This window comes from Poecilia formosa, unplaced genomic scaffold (genome assembly GCF_000485575.1).
Source record: "Poecilia formosa unplaced genomic scaffold, Poecilia_formosa-5.1.2 Scaffold576, whole genome shotgun sequence".
In the NCBI taxonomy this organism is placed as follows: Eukaryota; Metazoa; Chordata; class Actinopteri; order Cyprinodontiformes; family Poeciliidae; genus Poecilia; species Poecilia formosa.
Window position 1 is genome coordinate 26,725 of NW_006800515.1, and position 18,408 is coordinate 45,132.

Below are 18,408 nucleotides of genomic sequence, written 5' to 3' on the forward strand. Positions count from 1 at the left end.
TTTCTTTCTCAAATTAACACTAAAAATTTATTTACTAAAATTAAGATGCTAACTTATTCCAATTGAACTATTAATGAATATTTAAGATTGTAAAGATTTACGCTTTTATGCCCTCCAAAATTAATTTTGCAGTGAAAATCTAATGATTCTGCTGGTATTTTTTTGTTAAACTACAGATTCCACACAACAAGTTTGAATGAATGTTTTCAGCTTGATTGAACTCGTGTAGACGTACTTACCTCCATACTTACCTATCCATAACTCTTAAGGCCCAACCAAAACCAGTGGATCTGGTTTTGGTTGGGCCTTAAAACACAGACACACAGTTAGTGAGAAATCATAAACTCCAGAGAAAACTGAGGTGTGAGTTCAGTGATTTTATGGAGGGACACAGTAGTCTTCTGCTGTGGTTAAGCCTATCAGAGCCTTTATGAACTCAAGTGGATCCATTATTATCCCTTTGCAGTATCCACTGGAGGCCTGTGAATGAGAGGAGACTTAGACATGATTTGACTTATGTTTGTATAGTGAGAATAAAAAGATGTAATGTTGACAACATACCATGTCTGCTGCAATAGAGGAAGCAGGAGACTCTTCAGGTGTGAACTCCATAGCATAAATCGGGTAAGCCAGAGCTGATGAATGAGCAGAGACAAAGCAGAAGACAGCCAGGTCAATGACGTTTACTTCAAAACACAGAATCTACAATTTTTGTTTAATGAGGAAGTACCAAAAATTAGGAGGCATGTGACGACGAACAAGAAAATGTTCTCCCTGTGCTTATTTCTGGGGGACCGTCTACGTGTGGCGGTCCTCCTTCTGTTTTCCAAGTGGACATTTTCTTCTCTTATCATCCCTGCTTCAGTGTTCATGGTGAAGCCTGTGCGTGGGACTGGTTCTGCGTATGACTCTCTGGCCGATTCTACGTATGGGATGGTTTCTGCATCTGAGTCCATGTCCATGTCTACGTATGGGATGGTTTCTGCATCTGAGTCCCTGTCTATGTCTACGTATGGGATGGTTTCTGCGTCGGAGTCGTTCTCCATGTCCCAGCCCATGTTCATGCAAGGGATGTGGTCTGGTATAGAGTATGTGCTGAAGTTGGAACATCTAGAACTCCTTTTCTTCCTGAAGACTCTGCATGGGTCAAATAAAACAAGTGAAAATAGTTACATTGGGATTATTGAGTTAAAAATATGCATAAAGGTGGACATATTGCTCGTCCAGCTTACCTATAAGAATACTCCTTGTAGGAGATGGTCGGCACTCCCTCCGAGTTGTAGTAACCCGAAGATTGTAGTCGAGCGCTTCTTCTCAACATGACTGTAAATGGAAAGGGATACACAAAGAGACGGTGAGTGATTTGCTGACGCACAGCACGCTTCTATTCTATACAATAGGCCACAAGTTAGTCAAAAGGAGTTTCACCAAGAAACTGTAAAACAAAAACTGATCAGAAAACTTGCACAGAAACCTAGCACACCTTTTAATATAAATTTACAAAAAAAAGAAACAGTTAAAACAGACAAAAATATCACTTTCATATTCATTAGGTTAAAGCATGTATATTCTGTTCTAAATTAAAACAAATCTGCAATTTCTTACAATGTTTATATTATTCATCATCGTACAAAAAAACCTAAAAGCATTTAGTTGAATGAAACATTTACTGTGATAACAGAAAAGCCTTTTTGTACTAACTTTTACTAACGTTTTTTTCTCCATTTCATATTTTAAATATACAGCTTTTTCTGCACACATCGTGTTCTAAACCTGAATTACACCCTGCAAGAAGTCCACATAGCTCACATTATACTTACTTTGTTTCAATCTAGTAAGAAGCTGCAGAGAAAATCTCTTCTTGTGAAAATAAAAATGGTAATAATCACTACTCTAAAAGTATTCAACGGTTTTAACAAGGGCAGATTGCTAAATCTAATCTTGTCCAACTTCTCCAAAGGCGTTATTCCTTCTGTCTGGAACGTCGACTGAACAGAGAAACCTGTTGCGTTAAGTTCTCAGACGAGTCACGTCGAAGTCAGATTTTACGCAAGATTCGACAGTCACATGTACACAAACGCGACAGAAATTATTTTTGAGGAGGCAGAGTGAAGGGATCGTTTATTATTATTATTATTTGATGTGGTGAATCGTTTATTATTATTATTATTTGATGTGGTGAAATCCGCCACATGATGGCGCTGGAGTAATGAAGATGTTGCAAATCCTGAATAATTAATAAAAGTTTCGTTACTCACATAACGCAGTTCAGTTAGCATTTTATGTTTTTATGTTTTAAGTGAGAGGACTAGTGTTTCTAAGGTTTCCCACGTGTGTGCGCGCTCACATTAAGATAATAGAAATACAACATCTCTCCACTCACATTTGGAAAGAAGCAACTTGATTAAAAAAAAAAAAAAGTGTTTCTTTGTCAATATACCGTTTTTGTCCGAATAGCACTCAGGGACTTTAGTTTTATATTGAACCTAAATAATACGACTATTTTTTGCTATATTCTGTAAGGATGTATTGTTTAACTACAGTAAATGAATGTGAGGAGGTCATTGTTTACTACAGTAAGAGCTAAAATAAAAATAATAAACATGAGTATAACGAAGCACATAAGATATAAAAAAAGAAAACTCCAAAGCCACATTCAATATGGCGGACGCGCTGACGTATCTCAGCAATGGGGCATTCGTGCTCGTGCATTGGTGTGTTTGCTACGTGCCTACGCTCGTGGACGCACTAGCTGAGCTGCTGATTCGTGAGCGCGCTTCGTCCTTGTAACGTGTATGGGACGAACCAGAGACGTGGATGAAGGTAAGGCCAGAGCGGTGTGTCTGTCGGCATCTTACAGAGGGCAGCTGCTCTCTGATAACAAGCGGGCGTCTATGTCTGCCGAGCCGGGTCGGGTTTTGTGTGCTAAATATTGAGGCCTAGAGATGCAGAGAGCTGCTAAAACAAACCGATGTAGTTGTTTCCCTCACGAGCGCAGTAGCCCACTAAATATTCACCGGTTGGAAATTCCACATTTTCGCCTTTTGAGGCTCTTGAAGGTTTAAGCGTTTCTTTTACTAACGCTGGTCCTTTGAAGACAAGTTTTAAAGTTAATGTCCATTAATACGCTGTGATATCTCCAGGCTTACTGTGATAACCTCTGTAACTTAAAGGAACAGTTCCGATATTTTACCTGACCTTCCCAATTGTCAGCTTCAGCTTCTTTTTTATTCAGAAACCGGGAAGGTGTTTTTGGTGCAGACGTGTAGCCGTGTAGCCGAGAAGTTGGAGTTGCAGAAAAAATTCCTATAGGAGTTTTGTAATTGTAGATAATTTCAGACTTTCACAAATACAAAACGACTACTTCACCAAGGTTCAATTTCACAACTCAAAATTTTAAAAGCCCGGTTCTAACTTTTTGCTCCACTCAGTCCAATACATTTGGAAACAAACTAATTTATACACCTTTCTTAATATCTTCACACAGACACATTAAAAACAAATCTTTTCAATACTGTACACATAAAAGGGACTGTTTTATCATACCATAACAATAAACATGGATATTTTTTTTTATAATAATTTACACTCTACATGTTTTATTACTCTCAACATTTCATGTTTTAGCAAACATGTTTAAATATTCTTAATTTAATCACAGCTGTGGATATACTTCTGTCTGGTGCACTGAACCACGGCTCAGTGTGGCTGCTTCTCGCTTTAGTCATGTTTGGTATGTTCTCATTTCCAGGCTGGTGTGAGGTTTCCCTCCTCTGTCCTTCCTTCTCGCACACAAGCAACACTCTCAGACGAACAGAGGTTCAAGGCTGCAAGGAGTTCTGCTTATGGAAAACCCTCCACCTCAACCGCCTGGCGGATGCTACAGCTTGCTACTTTGTCTTTTGCTGGCTATGATTTAAAGGCCAGAGGACCCAAATACAGGGCGAGAAAAAGGCTGCTAATACGTTACATTTTGATCAGTTGACTGTAGTCATGGCGGCCGCAGGCTACGGTTACTACCGTGTGGTCATCTTCCTGTGCATGTTCACTGGCTACTCACTGTATTTCTTTAACAGGAAGACATTCTCTTTTGTTATGCCGTCTGTGATGGAGGAGATAGAACTGGACAAAGACGACTTGGGTAAGGACCGATTACTTTTAAGCTGGCAACTATTACTACTTTTATGTGGCTATTGCTACAGTTTCCTGCTACACTTTACATTGGACTGATGAGACTTTCTTCATTTCCGATTCTGATTGTTCTTTTATTTTTTTTTTAAGTAACTTAACATACAAAAGTTAAAAAAGTGCCTTATACAGAAAATAAAAAAATTATACCCATTTATGCATCTAAGCATATGTCTGACTATGCAGTCTCTGAGCTTTGCTAAACAATAAGAAGTCGTCGTCGTTACTTTATGTGTTTATAGGAAAAAATAGTAGGAAGTGTTATTTTATGTGCACAAAATAAATAGGAAAAATCTTATTTTTTAATTTTTTTATTGAAAATATTTTAATGTTTCACAGTCTTTAGACAGAGGCCTCTTCAGATTTGTTGCAAGACTGACTGCTACTGAAGATCCTTCTTGCCCACAGCATCACCATGCACAACAACTATTTGAAGATACTTGGATGACATGAGTTAGGACAACATTTCATTTTCCTTTGGGATAAATAAATAATTATTGAATTGGCACTTCTTTAATTTTTAGTAAAGTTGCTCTCTGATCTGATCATCCAAATAGTCTAACAAAGGACTGTTTAGATCAATGTTGAGTAGGCTAGACAATGTAGCTGTCTTTTTAATTATATTTTTATTTGTACAACAGATACTCATTAAATTTAACACTCCATGATCATAAAGATCAGCAAGAATGACTGAATAGTCAGAATGGATTAATTACAATTAATTGTAATTCTCACTTATAATTTTGCACTTTCAGGTTTTCCTACAATTATGAATGAAGGTTGCATAAAGTTTCATGACATTCAGTTAAATTCTTGTCAACCAGTGAACGACTAAAGTGGTGATGGTGGTCTAAACGTCTCAATTGTTAGAAATAATCTAGAGATTTTTTCATCCTCAACTGTTAAGAAGTCAACATAGCTAATTAAATATGTTCCTTGAAGAGCCAGTTTGTTGCTTCAGCGGGGACCATTCCATTTTTCCTCTGCAGGTCTGATCACCAGCAGTCAAACCATGGCCTACGCCATCAGTAAGTTCATCAGTGGCGTACTGTCGGACCAGATCAGCGCCCGCTGGCTTTTCTCCATCGGCCTCTTCTTGGTCGGAGGCATCAATGTGGCCTTCTCTTGGTCTTCAACTGTGTCCATGTTCTCCCTGCTCTGGTTCATCAACGGCCTGGGACAGGGCTGTGGGTGGCCCCCATGTGGGAAGGTGCTTCGGAAGGTAATATTATCCTGCCTGTTGGATCATAAATCACTGGTCTGAGAGCCGTTAGCTGGACTTGTGTTGGCGTTATTGCCTCACATTTAGACAATGTAAATGAAGGAAATGCTAAAAGTACGCTGACAGAGGAAAAAACTATTAATCAGCTTAAGAAGCAAGAGGATTTGGTCTGATTTGGGAGTAGCTTTGTTGGCACAACATTGACTCATATGAACATGTTTTGATTTGTAAGGATCTCTTCAAATGTTTCTGCAATGAACACTAGTGGGTAGAAATAGAAATGCAGTAATCTGTCAACTTGAGACTGGAATTTGACCTTTTTTTTTTCTTGATCAGCCCGGATCAGTGTCGCCATTCTTTTCTTCTGTATATATAATGCACTGAAATTCCACCATTATCTCAACCATCAACAGCAAGTATTTAGATACGTCACATAAAAAAAATGTGTAAAGGTTAGAGATATAAAGTGCCAAGTTTTTTTCTCTCTTTTTAAAATCATGTTTAAATGTTTCAGATCATTAAGCTAATTTAGTGATAAACACAAGCAGATTAAATACAAAATTCAGCTTTAAATGATGATTTAATTTATTAAGGAAAATAACTATCAAAAAAACAACCTGGCCCTATGGGGAAATATTATTCCTACCCAAATAAGTCGTAGCACCCTTGGTTACCTCCTCTGTATCAAGTGTCTCCAATTTGAACACAAACATCATGTTTAAGTGTAGCATCTCAATAGAAAATGAGCTTAAAGCTGCAGTATGTAACTTTGATAAAAATATATTTTTACATACATGTTGAAACTGTCACTATGACAGTATGGTATGAGACAGACAATCTGTGAAAAAATTAGTTCTCCTCTTCCTTCTCCCAGTGCTTCCAGTTCTAACAAGAAACAACCAATCAAAGCCAGGAGGAGGGTCTTGGCACCGTCAATCATGGCCGTGTAAATGCTGCTCACAACTTTCTCTCCCCTCCTTGCTCTTGACTACGATATAGTTCCCCCCCCATCAGCAAAGACTGTCATGAATGTTAAGGTTAGTTAGCACCACCAATCACGGCAGACAGTGGTTTTCCTGAAACGGTGAGGTTTTGAGATTCTAATTGGTGGTTTGTTTAATTTCCCTCTGGGATTTATAAGTCTTCCTGAATGTAATTGAACTAATCAGCTGCTCCCAGTTTCCTGTCGGGTTGAGTAGCTTCAAACTGCTGGTGTCTCCTTTCTGTTTCTTTTGGAGCTTTTTTGTAAAAAAAAAAAAAACTATTCATCTTCACATTGAACATTAATGTAAACAAAGAAATGAAGAGAATTGTTGAAAACCCTCACCGTCTACTTCATGAGACTGAATTAGAAAAACAGAGTGTCTTCAGTCAGAGGCTTCTTAAGGGACGCCGAAGAACAGATCGCTACAGGAGATCTTCCCTGTCCGCAGCCATCATCATCTACAACCACTCTTTGAAGGATTTTGAACTACTATGAGTTACAGCAACATTTAATTTCCCTCTGGGCTCAATTACGTATTTTTGAATTTGAATTTGAAACTTGACAAGTCCAATATTTTGGAGCTCGCAGGCTGTTCATGACGCCTGTTGTCTGTCCGGAGACGCCACCTGCTGAGAAAAATACGTTTGAAGTCTCAGCTGTACATACACCCACATGTTAATTGTGGATTATATTTGGAGAGGCCGCGGCCTGTAGGCACGAAGCAGTGCTGACATTTAGAAGCGGGGCAGCAGTGTTTGGTCTGAGCTGATCTCAGCCTCCTGTATGAAGTGTTGATTGTCCAGGACGAAAGCAGGAAAGCCGGCAGCAGTTTGAGAAATTAAAGGATTACCTAATAATCTGCTAAGGTCTCATCTATAAATAGCTGTCGGATTTCTTCCATGCATATTTTTAACTCTCGGTAGGTCTGAATATTAATTAGACATTTCCAGGTGTTTGTCTGTTGAAGAAAACAAATGGATCATATTGTTAGAAATGACTCGTGGATTTGAATGACTGAAGCAGCAAAAAAAACAAAAAAACAATTTGTTGGCATGTGTTCAGCGTATGGTGGTGGTGGTGGGGAGGTCAGATTACAGGACAGTGTGTATTTATAGATAACTCTAAGTAGATCTACAGAAAAGAAGAGCAAATTTGCTAAAAGACTCCTTCCCCCAGTTTTGTGTGCAAATATATTTAGCAGTTCTAACTGTGCAGGACAGCTAAACTGAAGTCGAAGCTATGGATCAACATGGTGTTAACTAAGTCTGTGGCTACCTTAGGCGTATTCCCAGCAGTTTCTCAGGTTACTGCTTTACTGGGTATGCTGTGCAAGGGGCTTTCGTAGCTGCCTTTTAACCGAGTTACTGCCTGGGGGCATGTGGCTCTTATTTCATCCTGCTTTTTCTCTTAGAGCAACAAAATGAAAGAAAAAAACTTTTAAACAGCCAATCTGTTCAAGGAAGGATGATTTTAGCCAGGTAGCATCTTTTAGCAACAGCTGCTCTGATTTTCTTAGCAAGTCGGTGCCAGGATAATGTCCATATTCATAAGGACATGGCTTCACTGTAGCAGCCTGCAGGAACTGGCACCTGAACCCGCAGTTCAAAGGTCAGTTGTATGGAATGAGATTAGTGACTTAGTGAGGTGATTTCAGGCTCAATCCTGTGTTTTCAGTACCAGAAAAAAGGTTCAGTTCTTTTCCATGGTTTACACTTTTGGCAGGTTATGTTGGAAATCTAATCTAAGCAGCAGATTATGTTTGACAATACTTCATGGGGACACGTTTCACTATATTCACAGCGGCTTTAGAGGTTGAAATATTTTGCCAATTCTTCATTCAGAAGCAGCTCATGCTGAGTCAGTTAGAATAAAGAACATCTTTGAACAGCAATTTTACACATATTCTCAGTTGGATTAGAATCTGGACTTTAACTAGGCCATTCTAATACATGAATAGGGTTTGATCTAAGCTATTTTAGCTCTGGCTCTGGTTGTTCACCTGCTGAATGGTGAACCTCCACCCCTGTCTTTAATCTTTACTGATTCTAACAGATTTTCTTCCAGGATTGTCCTGTATTCAGCGCCACAAATTTCTGGCCAGCTGTCCTGTCCCCACTGAAGAAAACATCCCACAGTAAAGCCTGGTGCTGCTGTCACCAGGCCTCACTGTGAAGCTGGTGGTTTCAGGGTGATGTTTAGTTAGTTTTCCTCCATAGAAACTATTATGTATGCAGCTTAAAAAATAATATTTTGGTCTCAAATAAGCAGACCGAGCATCTGCTTCCTCATGTTTACTGTCTCCTTTACAGGGAATTTCTTATGCAAAGCTCCAAAAATACATACATAATTCTGTCCCTTTAAAGCTGCAGTATATAACGTTTTTAGAAAAATATGTTTTTTACCTATTTGTGAAATACACAAATGGGTACATCATGTCGCTACATCATGACATGTCTCATGTAGTAAGAAGCAGATGATCTGTGAAAAAAAATCGAGCTCCTCTGCCTTCTCCCGTGTTTCTACTGTCATCTGCAGAAATATACCGCTCAGCCATAAACAACCAATCGGAGCCAGGAGGAAGGTCTTAGTGCTGCCAATCACCCTTGTGTACATGCTGCTCACACCCTACAGCTGCCCTAATTACTTAAGCTAGCTAGCATGGTCTCCTCTGACGCTAGATAAATAGTTTTCTTGTTGTACTGAGTCATTTCTCCTCCATTAACTAGCAGCACATACACAAGCATGACTGATGGCACTAAAACCAGCCAGGGTTTCATTCTTTTTATTTTTTTTTTTTGTTTGTTTTATGACCGGGAGCGCTGCATTTCTGCAGACAAACCTCCTCCACTTCTGGTATAATGTATTAAACTTCAGTATTTTTTCGCCTAACTTCAACGTTTGCTTCAAAAATAAATGTTCTAGGTCAGATCTGAAGAAATTTTAACATCTCTCTGTGTCTCCTCCCCGCCAGTGGTATGAGCCATCCCAGTTTGGAACATGGTGGTCTGTGCTGTCCTGCAGCATGAACCTGGCTGGGAGTCTGGGTCCGCTCATGGTCACGGTGCTCCTGCAGTATTACGACTGGAGGACGATTCTGGCCATGTCTGGCGTGTTCTGTGCTGCCTTCTCATTGGTTTGTCTGGTATTCGTAAAGAACGAGCCGAAGGACGTGGGCCTTCCCAGCATCGAAGCTGCAGCTAAGAAGGGTGTGAAAGGAGGTAAGCAAAACACGTAAGCTGTTTTTCCTTTACAAATGCGCTCAAATCTTTTGTCGATATTCTGGTGTTTCCCTTACATAAGAAATTAACATCACACACAAATAAGCTGTTCCATTCGTTGAGTCATTAAAAATCATGGCAGCGACGGATGTAAAGAGTTAAATGAGGTATATTTATAATCCACCACTGGCTCCAGTGCTCATCCCCTGAGCAACGCTCTGGTGGAGCCAGCGGCTTATTGTCCAAAAGAAAAAAACAAACCATGATCCTCCTGCTACTTCCTGTCATCTTCCTCATGGTTTTTGCCAGAAGTAGCATTCGACTGTAGCCGTGTAATGCGAAAAAATTGTTTCCATTGCAGTTTTATGATATACATCTATTTCGATAAGGTTGAAAAACCACCTCATCCTGGCGCAAAAACGTTTTATTGAAAAACGTGTTTTTTGAAATTGCCTCGTTTCCATTAAGTGAATGTATTTTCGTAATTTCAGTTGTGCATTTCTCTGGTTAATGGAAACACAGCTTGTGTTACTCTTATAATACAGTTCCACAGATTATAGACGTCCAGAAGGCGTAACTAAGATGTTTTACAGTGAGCTTACCTCTTGGTTATATGCTCTGCAGGCAACAGCGAGAGCACCCTCAGCGAATTTCTCCTCTCTCCCTTCCTGTGGGTCCTCTCTCTGGGCTACCTGGTTGTTTTTGGGGTGAAGACGGCAGCCACTGACTGGGGGCAGCTATTCCTCATGCAGGAGAAAGGCCAAACGGCTCTCATGGGTGCGCATTCCCATTTCTCTCCTCATCTTTGATTGTTGGTTTAAGCTAACTGGTGCTGACCGAGGCTCTGTCGCCAACAGGCAGCACCTACATGAGTGCGCTGGAGGTCGGGGGGTTCGTCGGCAGCCTCTCGGCAGGTTTAATCTCGGACAGAGCCGTTGCCCGCGTAAGTACCACTAAGCAACGGGGCTTGCGGTTTCAGTGCTACTCTTGTTGAAATGTCTTCCCGTTGTGTTTCCTCAGAAAGGCTTGAGCACTCATGGCAACCCCCGTCATGGCCTGCTAATTCTCATGATGGCTGGCATGTATGTGTCCATGTATCTGTTCAGAGTGACCATCACACCTGAAGTACCAAAGGTAAGTCGAACGCGTGACGACATAATTTAAAATATGTAGAATCAACACAAGTCAGCTTGAAACAATCCTTTTGTTCAGGAAGCTCCTTTGTGGGTCCAGGCCATCCATCCGGTGTCTGTTCTGCTTGGAGTCTCAGAGAAAGAGGTACATTATGAAATGTTTTACCTTGTGTTTATGATGAACTTTACTGTGCAATTCTCATTTTAATTTGTGATTAATTGCATCAGGCTTACTTGGCACATCAGTGGACTGATGAGTTCTTCATGTTGGTTTCACTGACAGATTTGGATTCTCTTTCTGGGTGCCATGTTTGGGTTTTCTTCGTATGGACCAATCGCCTTGTACGGAGTGATAGCAAGCGAAAGTGCTCCTTCCAATTTCTGTGGAACGTCTCACGCCGTCGTCGCACTGATGGCAAACGGTAAGCTGCTGGGTCACGTGACCAGAAGTGACGTATAGTAACGAAACTCTTTCATGTAACTGGAGTGTCTTTGTATTTGCCGCAGTGGGGGCTTTCATGGCAGGGCTTCCCTTCAGCACTGTCGCCAAGCAGCACAGCTGGGACACGGCCTTCTGGGTAGCTGAAGTCATAATGGGCATCACCACCATTGCGTTCTTCCTTGTGCGCAATATGTGCACCAAAATGGGACGAATCGCAGAGAAACTGGACTAGTGCATATTTTTTTAGGGGTCGAACTATTCACACAGTACAGCACAGTGATTTAATAGGAGCTTTATTGTACAAACTAATGCCAAACACAAATTAATCTGAAGATCTTTCCATTATAAATCTGTAGATACTCAAGGGGGCTGCAATTTAATCACTTTATATTTGTAATGAAATGGTCACTTAGACAGATTTAATCTTCACTAGCACCAGCATGGAGTCGATCACTTTTGTTCACAAGCTTCTGGACAGATCTCCGGACGTATGATGCTTTCTAAAGGAAGCCACTCTAGCTTGATTGTCTGTACTGATGTGTTGTTTTCTTTCTCAAGATGAATCATTTGTGCTGTTCACGGCATTAATTACCTAAAGAATGTGGCTATGCACCATTGAAAGTTTCAGTCGAATGTTTAGATCCATTGTGGAGATGAATGTCATATTAATATGGGGCTTTCACTGATTTATTTGGTGAAATTAATGAATAATATTCAACTGCAATGAGATTTACGAACACCAGGAAGACCAGGGTGCCTGGTCCAAAACCGACCCGTTCTCGCTTGACTGAAATTTGTAGCTTCCTAAACCTAAAGAACACTGAGCCACCTGTGAAGCACGGTGGTGGTAGTGTCATTCTGTGTGTCTGTTTTACTGCCAGCAGTAGGGATGCAATGCAATAAGTGGATTAGGCCTGAAACAATAAATGGATTCATCACATTAGTCACGATCAATCGATTATTGAAATAATCATTAACTAAGTAATCGGTCAAATAACTAAATAATTAAAGCAGTAATTAAGCCAAAACTGTACTATTTATAATTATATAAAAATGTCTTAGCCAAAACTCTTCAGCTTTTAGATTTAGCTTCACCAGGTTTAGATTTAATAAAGGAATTCTGTTATTCCTTTTTAGCCAATAAGATGTTTATTTTCTTATTTAAAAAAGGAACTGAATTATTTATTTGGATCTTTTAATGTGTTTCTAGTGTTGTATAACAAAGGCTTAAGTGGTTAAATGAAAAATCTACAAAAGGTGCCTTTTTTAAAATTTGATTACTCATCAGAATAATCGATTACTAAGATAATTGTTAATTTCTGTTAGCCCTAAAGTGGATAAAAATTATTTAACCTCCAAGTTCTTCCCACAGCTCTACCAGGAATGTAAAACTCTAGTGTTTGGGGAGGTTCGTGTCGTACAACATTTACAAAGAGATATTTATGTCTCTCCTTCAAAACTGCTGAGTGAATAAAGTAGGTCATTAGTGGGTCTCTTGGGGATGTTGGCCTAACAAAGTGTCTGAAACTGGCACCGGCCCCTTCGGAGGGAACTTTGAACCCCTTGAACCAGGTATGTGAAACATGAACAATGATTCATCAAAGCTTTTTTTGGAATAATTAGGGCTCGAATAATTAAAGCAAAGCAAAATGTGACGTTCTTGAACGGCTTTCCCAAAGCCCCTACCTCAAGAGAAAAGTGTATGAATTATATATAAAGGCTGGGTTTTGTCATGAAGCCAACCAGTTTTAGTGAGCTGCACCAAATCCTGCGTCAAAAACGCAATCACAACCAGAACTGGTTTAAAGAGAACCTTGCTAAACATCAATGCTGTTTAATTTTCAGAGAGAAAATCTGTAATAAATGTCAATGCATCGACAAAACGCAAAATAAAAAATAAATACATTAAGTTGTATAATCGTCTACCTTAGGGAAAAACTTTAAATAAGTACTTAAAAGCCCAAACTGAACAGAGCATTCATGTCCATGGTTGATTTATTTCTGAACTTTTGATTGGAACTGTTTATACTACATAATGTGTTTTCAACAGTCTGTCTCATCATTCACTTCATCAACACCAACTTCAATATTCAACAGATACATAGAAAACGTTTGATTTAATTTAGTTTTTCTTGTTGGATGATACTTAAATATCCCTATTTTGTGAAACAAAGCATGTTGGCTCAGAAAAACTAAATTGACCCCAGAAAACTTCATCATTTCAGTTTTTTTATTACTGAACAGGTGTCACTCTGTGTGGTGGTCTACTCATCTCAAAATTTAAGTTTTACATAGACTCTTACAGCCTTTCTGTGATTGTACAATAAACTTGAGATAAATACATATTTTTTTAAGTCAAAATGTCAAGTCTTCTTTTATTCATCTGTATTTTTAAAGATTTGTTTTTCATTTTTCCTCATAAACATAAAACTGTTGTCTTTTATTTCCAGGGTTTTGTACATAATCTGGAAAAATCAATGTGTGTCTTCCAGGTTTCATTAAGTATGAGAAAATAAGACGCTAGCCTTCCTGTGAACTTGCAAGGATAAGAGAGTATAGAGAACAGATGGAGTGTGGAAATGCAGATTTAGATTTATATACGCTCAGAATATTAAAGTGGAAGATGGAAAAGGATAAACATCATTTGTTTACTCAGGCTGAATCCTTATGTAGTTAGTGGTTCCACGGAAAGCAACAATTCATCAAAAGGAGAAGCAGTTATTTAAGCTGCAAGCTACTGTGGAGCTGTCCATGGTCCTGAAATGGACCTCACGTGATTTTCTTGGTGTACAACTTGCAAAAACACCACTCCAACCCTTAATTATAGTCAATGTGACAATTTCACCATCAACCTATGGTTTTCTTACGGATATAAGTGATAATGTTCTTTAGTAAATGCATCCAAACAATAAGAAATTATATCAAAAGTTCCTAGTTACAAAGAAAACACACAAAAATAAAAGTGTAGAATTTGGGCTCCACATATTTCACCAGAGAACTCAAATGTTTTCTCTTTGATAATAAGTAACTCTTAAATGCTACGGCTGAATTCAAAATTCGTTTTTTAAAGGAGATGAGGTTTATATCGTCAGTCTTTTTCACTGCTGCAGTTTTTGCATCAACTGTGTGGAATGAAACAGCATAACAGCTACCAACTGAGTTTTATTGGTTTAACAATTATCACACAAGTACAACTCTAGACAAATAATAAAAAAAACAAAACTGCACATGTGGATTTTGATACAGACACCTAAAACCACAGAATTATGGCTACTGTTGGTGTGAAAGTACAGTTTGTCTGTTGGCTTTAGAGAAGCCAGCCTCGGTAGTTTTGTCAGTGTAAGTCCTACGTTAGCATGGCTAAGAACAAGTTCCTTTTTCGCTGTCCTTACACCGTACCGTTACACACTGCGGATCGAGAAGTCTTTTCACAGCAGCTATACAAATTTATTGCGATGCTATCACACGACAGACACAACACATGCGATGCACAGTTTCAAATGGGAGAGCTGCAGAACTAGGAATATTAGGATTTATTGATTAGATTGGTTAAGAAAACTGCATGAATACAAGAATAACCAAATAGGAAAAAAACTTACAAACATTCTAAAACACTGTTTTTCAATATAAACAAGAAAACGATGAGTTGTACGGTGACATCCACCCCCACCCCAGCACACACTACAAGCCGTCCCTTATAAAGCTCATGGAATGTACTCCACACAGGTAAGCTCTTCCAGTTGTTGCCCCCCCGACCCCCGCCAATCGTCAAGCTTCCATGTTTGACGCGCGGACCCACCCCGCACCCTCCCCTCCTTCACATTTAAAACTGAAATAAAATCCTCCGACAGTAACGACGACCGCAAATTTACGCTGATGCAAAATTGTTGGGCTTGATGAGTTTTTTTTTCTTTCTTCTTTTCCCTGTGTCCAAATTGGTGTTCTTTGTTTTGTTTTAAAAAAAAGTGTTCTCTACAATCAAACTACTAAAAAACCTGTATTTAGAAAATAGTTGATAAAAATATTCCCCTGAATTGTACAAGAAAAGAGGTACAGGGAGCACTGGTGTAAGACAGAGCCGGAGTGATGTTATTCAGCTGCCTCATCTTTTTGATCGGCTGCGTTCGTAGCGGGAGCCTGGAAACACAGAATATGCAGATTAGAAACGTCCCAGACGAGAGGAGATGGGTTTTGTCGATAAAGTTAAAACCCTCACCTCTTCCTCAGCTTTGGCTTCACCGTTTTCAGCTGGGGCCTCTGGTGCTTTTTCCTCAGGCTTGGCCTTTTCCACCTCGTTGGCTTTCTTGGCCTTAGCAGGTCCCTTCTACAAAAGAAAGTATCAAGCAAATCAGCCATTCTGAAATAATGGCACCTGCCCATATAAGTAAAAGGAAAAAATTCAAATCTACCTTTGGCTTGGGTTTGGCCTCTGCCTTTGCAGGTGCGGGTTTCTGTGAAAAGAAATGTAAAAAACAATTAACTGAAGCACTGTCAGCCATAAACATTTTAAGAGAGAGATGATGGGTTTTTCTGAACTTACATCTTTCAACCTAAGAGATCTCCTCTTGGGCTGTGGACAGAACACACAGTTTGATTACTTTTAAGATTCTTGCAGGACAAATGACACGACAAACTGGGCTGCTACTGACCCCTACTGGGTGGGTGGACAAACTGTTTCAGTAATTTTCTCCCCCCCAACATTTTATGTCCTACATCAAATTGTGCCGTCAGGATTTATTCTTACCGCTGACTCGCCTCCTGATGCTGCCTGTGAAGGAAGAGAGAGAAAAGAATAAAAACTTTTAGTCACATTTATTTTCAGTGGCTGTGTAGAAGATGTGAATATTTAGAATATTCACATTAATTCTTTATTAAAGATGAGGACATCTCCTTTCAGCCTGTATGACACTCTTCTAACAAATGTGCTTTAAAATGATCACCAAGGCATGCAGATAAAAAAAAAAAATAAAAATAGAATAATCTAAAGAGGACTGCTGGGTGTGAATCACTTAAATTAAGATCTTGTTTTCCTTTGGGATTAATAAAGTATTTTTGAATATAATAACCCTTCAGTCGCTTTGTGATCATCCCAAATTGATGATTAAAAAAATCTAATCCCTTCCTGCAGGTGTGTAAACTCATTAACAAGCACAATTAGCTTTTATGCACTTTGCTTTGAGTTGACAATTAGATAAAGGCAGGATGGTGTGCAAATGGGGATAATCTTGTGACCCCTTCATTTTCAGATGGATTTAAAACGGATAGTAAACCTATCAGATTACTATCACTGATAGGTAATGGTGGCCAAAATTTAATGTCCAAAATGTGTTGTATTTCATCACTGAATCAAATCAAACACGACAAAATTGCAGCAGGTAAACCAAAATCGACATCAACTTGTAAAAGTGTGATTAGTGCATATTGGACTGATTTGTAAATCTAAAAAGCTCTTTGAGAAACTACTTCAGTAGAAATAATGGTGCGTTCTATGTAGTCGGATTTTCGAGTTTCAAGTAGAAAATACAGTATGGCTTATTGAAGTTAAAGGTTCAGCAACGAGTTTAGTTCCAGTATGACTCCCGCGGATGTAAAAAAAAAAAAAAAAAAGTAGTGAAAGCTTTTGGCATAAACCATCAGCATTTACTGCGCATAATGCTGCTCGATATGTATCGCTGAGAACAGCTCTCCTTGGTGTCTAAACTCGAACAACAAAAAGAAATCGATGTTTTTTTCATACTGCTAACGAGTATCACCATTACAAAGCACAAACTTCACTGGTTTTCCGGCAAGCGGCTAGCACGCGCTCGCTTTGGACATGACGTCATTTTCATATTCCGACGCCAATCAAACGCAGCATAAAGGTAGCCCATGAAAAGTGCGAAGGGAGAAACATTGAAGTGTGGAAGAGTTTGAAGTTGACTTTTTTCGTCGCACGGTGGCGCTCCTCCAGCTCCTGCTTGCCTACAGCAATTCCGGCAAGGAGGGAGAGGGAGGACTCCGCCTCCATCTTTTCTCTGGTAATAAATGGGACTGTGGCTGAACTGAGCGGCGGCGAGAGTGTTCCCGCCAGGAGTTTGAAAAGAGTCAGAGATGCTCAGTGACTCTGTCGGTCTGCTGCTAGCAGAATATGCTAGAACCCCCAGCAACAGGAGCAGCGCTACGATGACGGAGGCTCGCCATTGCATAACCTCCGAGTGGCCTGAGCCGTCCTGAACACAGGGAAGCACTCCGTTAACACGACGAATGCCGACTACACGTTAGTTTTCGCAGAGAAATGAGGGCAGCCACACGATAACATTCAAACGGGCAAACCAACAATGTTTTTATTTTCGAATTAAAGTCGAATTAAAGCTTTTAGTTGTATAAAAAAGTTCGCTCAAAATAACTCCCAACGGTTATCACGCTAATCCAATCAGATACATGCAATATTTCCACTTTTAATCATTCTGTCGTTTTCCCTCCATTAAACTTTGGCTTCTAGCGTGTCGACCCCCAGAGAAAACAATCAATATGCCGCCAACTTTCTCTGCAGAAACGCTGTCCAGCAATACAGTAGCCCGACCCAGCTCTTTCTGACACAACAAGAAGGCTTAAAGCTGCGCTACTACAGCTCTGAATCAGTACATTCTGTTGTGGCATAAGCACATTATGTTGTAAATCGAGAGAAAGATAGGCAGGCGGAGTGGGAATCACTTCGCATGAAGATAATCACTGCACGTAGGAACAACAAGCCATGCAACAGAAGCAACCACTACACACAAACGAAACTACAGCTTTACAAGCGCGTTCGCTCCGTGCACCAAACACGCATTTGCAACAGTATTTTAACAGCTCTGAACCTAACACGAAACCAGCTGAATTCACAATTGCAACAGTGTGTTATAATAAAACCTTATTACTAAATGGATGAAAGATATCAGTCTACTCACTTTGCTCCTTTTAGGCATTGTTGGTTTGTGTGGGGAGTTTTTTTTTAACTAAAAAAAAGGGGAAAAATAGCCGAATTAAAGTAAATTAAACAGAAAATACAGTGGTATATTCTGGATAAAGCTGTGCCAATACAGTCTAATACAGCGCAGCGAGACTTTACTGTTCCATTGGAAGGAAAAACTAGCTCAAACCGGATTGGATTCTTCCCCTCCCTCCCTATTCAAACCCTTTCGCTTCCTGCGTGATTGACGGCGTCAAACCCCGCCCCTTCCGCGTGCTGATTGGACGAC

The 18,408-nt window shown here is 39.7% G+C and overlaps 3 protein-coding genes and 1 long non-coding RNA gene across 6 annotated transcripts in view; 1 reads left to right on the forward strand and 3 right to left on the reverse strand.

The window, feature by feature from the left end:
- LOC103129769 (glucose-6-phosphate translocase-like) overlaps positions 1–12,344 on the forward strand; it is a 33,307-nt gene extending 20,963 nt beyond the window's left edge. Inside the window, exons 3-12 of one of the 2 annotated variants that reach the window (XM_016665372.1) lie at positions 1,254–1,354; positions 3,752–4,141; positions 5,178–5,410; positions 9,367–9,613; positions 10,238–10,390; positions 10,471–10,556; positions 10,634–10,747; positions 10,826–10,891; positions 11,030–11,168; positions 11,254–12,344. In XM_016665372.1, coding sequence (XP_016520858.1) covers positions 3,994–4,141; positions 5,178–5,410; positions 9,367–9,613; positions 10,238–10,390; positions 10,471–10,556; positions 10,634–10,747; positions 10,826–10,891; positions 11,030–11,168; positions 11,254–11,420 — 1,353 coding nt within the window. In that variant the 5' untranslated portion in view covers positions 1,254–1,354; positions 3,752–3,993 and the 3' untranslated portion in view covers positions 11,421–12,344. Of the gene's footprint in view, positions 1–1,253; positions 1,355–2,735; positions 2,824–3,751; positions 4,142–5,177; positions 5,411–9,366; positions 9,614–10,237; positions 10,391–10,470; positions 10,557–10,633; positions 10,748–10,825; positions 10,892–11,029; positions 11,169–11,253 lie in introns of those variants that run through there. The other variant, XM_007540957.2, reaches the window with a different exon arrangement.
- The window catches only part of LOC107834292 (uncharacterized), a 20,596-nt gene extending 6,590 nt beyond the window's left edge, over positions 1–14,006 (reverse strand). Inside the window, exons 1-2 of the long non-coding RNA XR_001660077.1 lie at positions 13,995–14,006; positions 8,395–8,397 (exon numbers count right to left, since the gene is read on the reverse strand). This is a non-coding gene — a long non-coding RNA (uncharacterized LOC107834292). The remainder of the gene's footprint in view (positions 1–8,394; positions 8,398–13,994) is intronic.
- LOC107834290 (uncharacterized) lies at positions 8–3,745 on the reverse strand. Of its 2 annotated transcripts, none has more exons than XM_016665376.1 (5): positions 3,018–3,745; positions 1,233–1,323; positions 731–1,137; positions 562–635; positions 8–480 (listed from the first exon to the last, which is right to left on the reverse strand). In XM_016665376.1, the coding sequence occupies exons 2-5, from the start codon at positions 1,319–1,321 to the stop codon at positions 379–381; spliced, it is 672 nt and encodes a 223-aa protein (XP_016520862.1). In that variant the 5' UTR covers positions 1,322–1,323; positions 3,018–3,745; the 3' UTR covers positions 8–378. The 2 variants fall into 2 exon arrangements, with proteins under 2 accessions (XP_016520862.1, XP_016520863.1); XM_016665377.1 differs by lacking the exon at positions 3,018–3,745 and adding an exon at positions 1,821–2,597.
- A 324-nt stretch (positions 14,007–14,330) lies between the features above and the next one.
- hmgn1b (high mobility group nucleosome binding domain 1b) lies at positions 14,331–18,288 on the reverse strand. The gene is made up of 6 exons (XM_007540958.2): positions 18,118–18,288; positions 15,933–15,956; positions 15,729–15,758; positions 15,598–15,639; positions 15,405–15,512; positions 14,331–15,325 (listed from the first exon to the last, which is right to left on the reverse strand). The coding sequence occupies exons 1-6, from the start codon at positions 18,133–18,135 to the stop codon at positions 15,278–15,280; spliced, it is 270 nt and encodes an 89-aa protein (XP_007541020.1). The 5' UTR covers positions 18,136–18,288; the 3' UTR covers positions 14,331–15,277.
- Between the last annotated feature and the right edge of the window lie 120 nt (positions 18,289–18,408).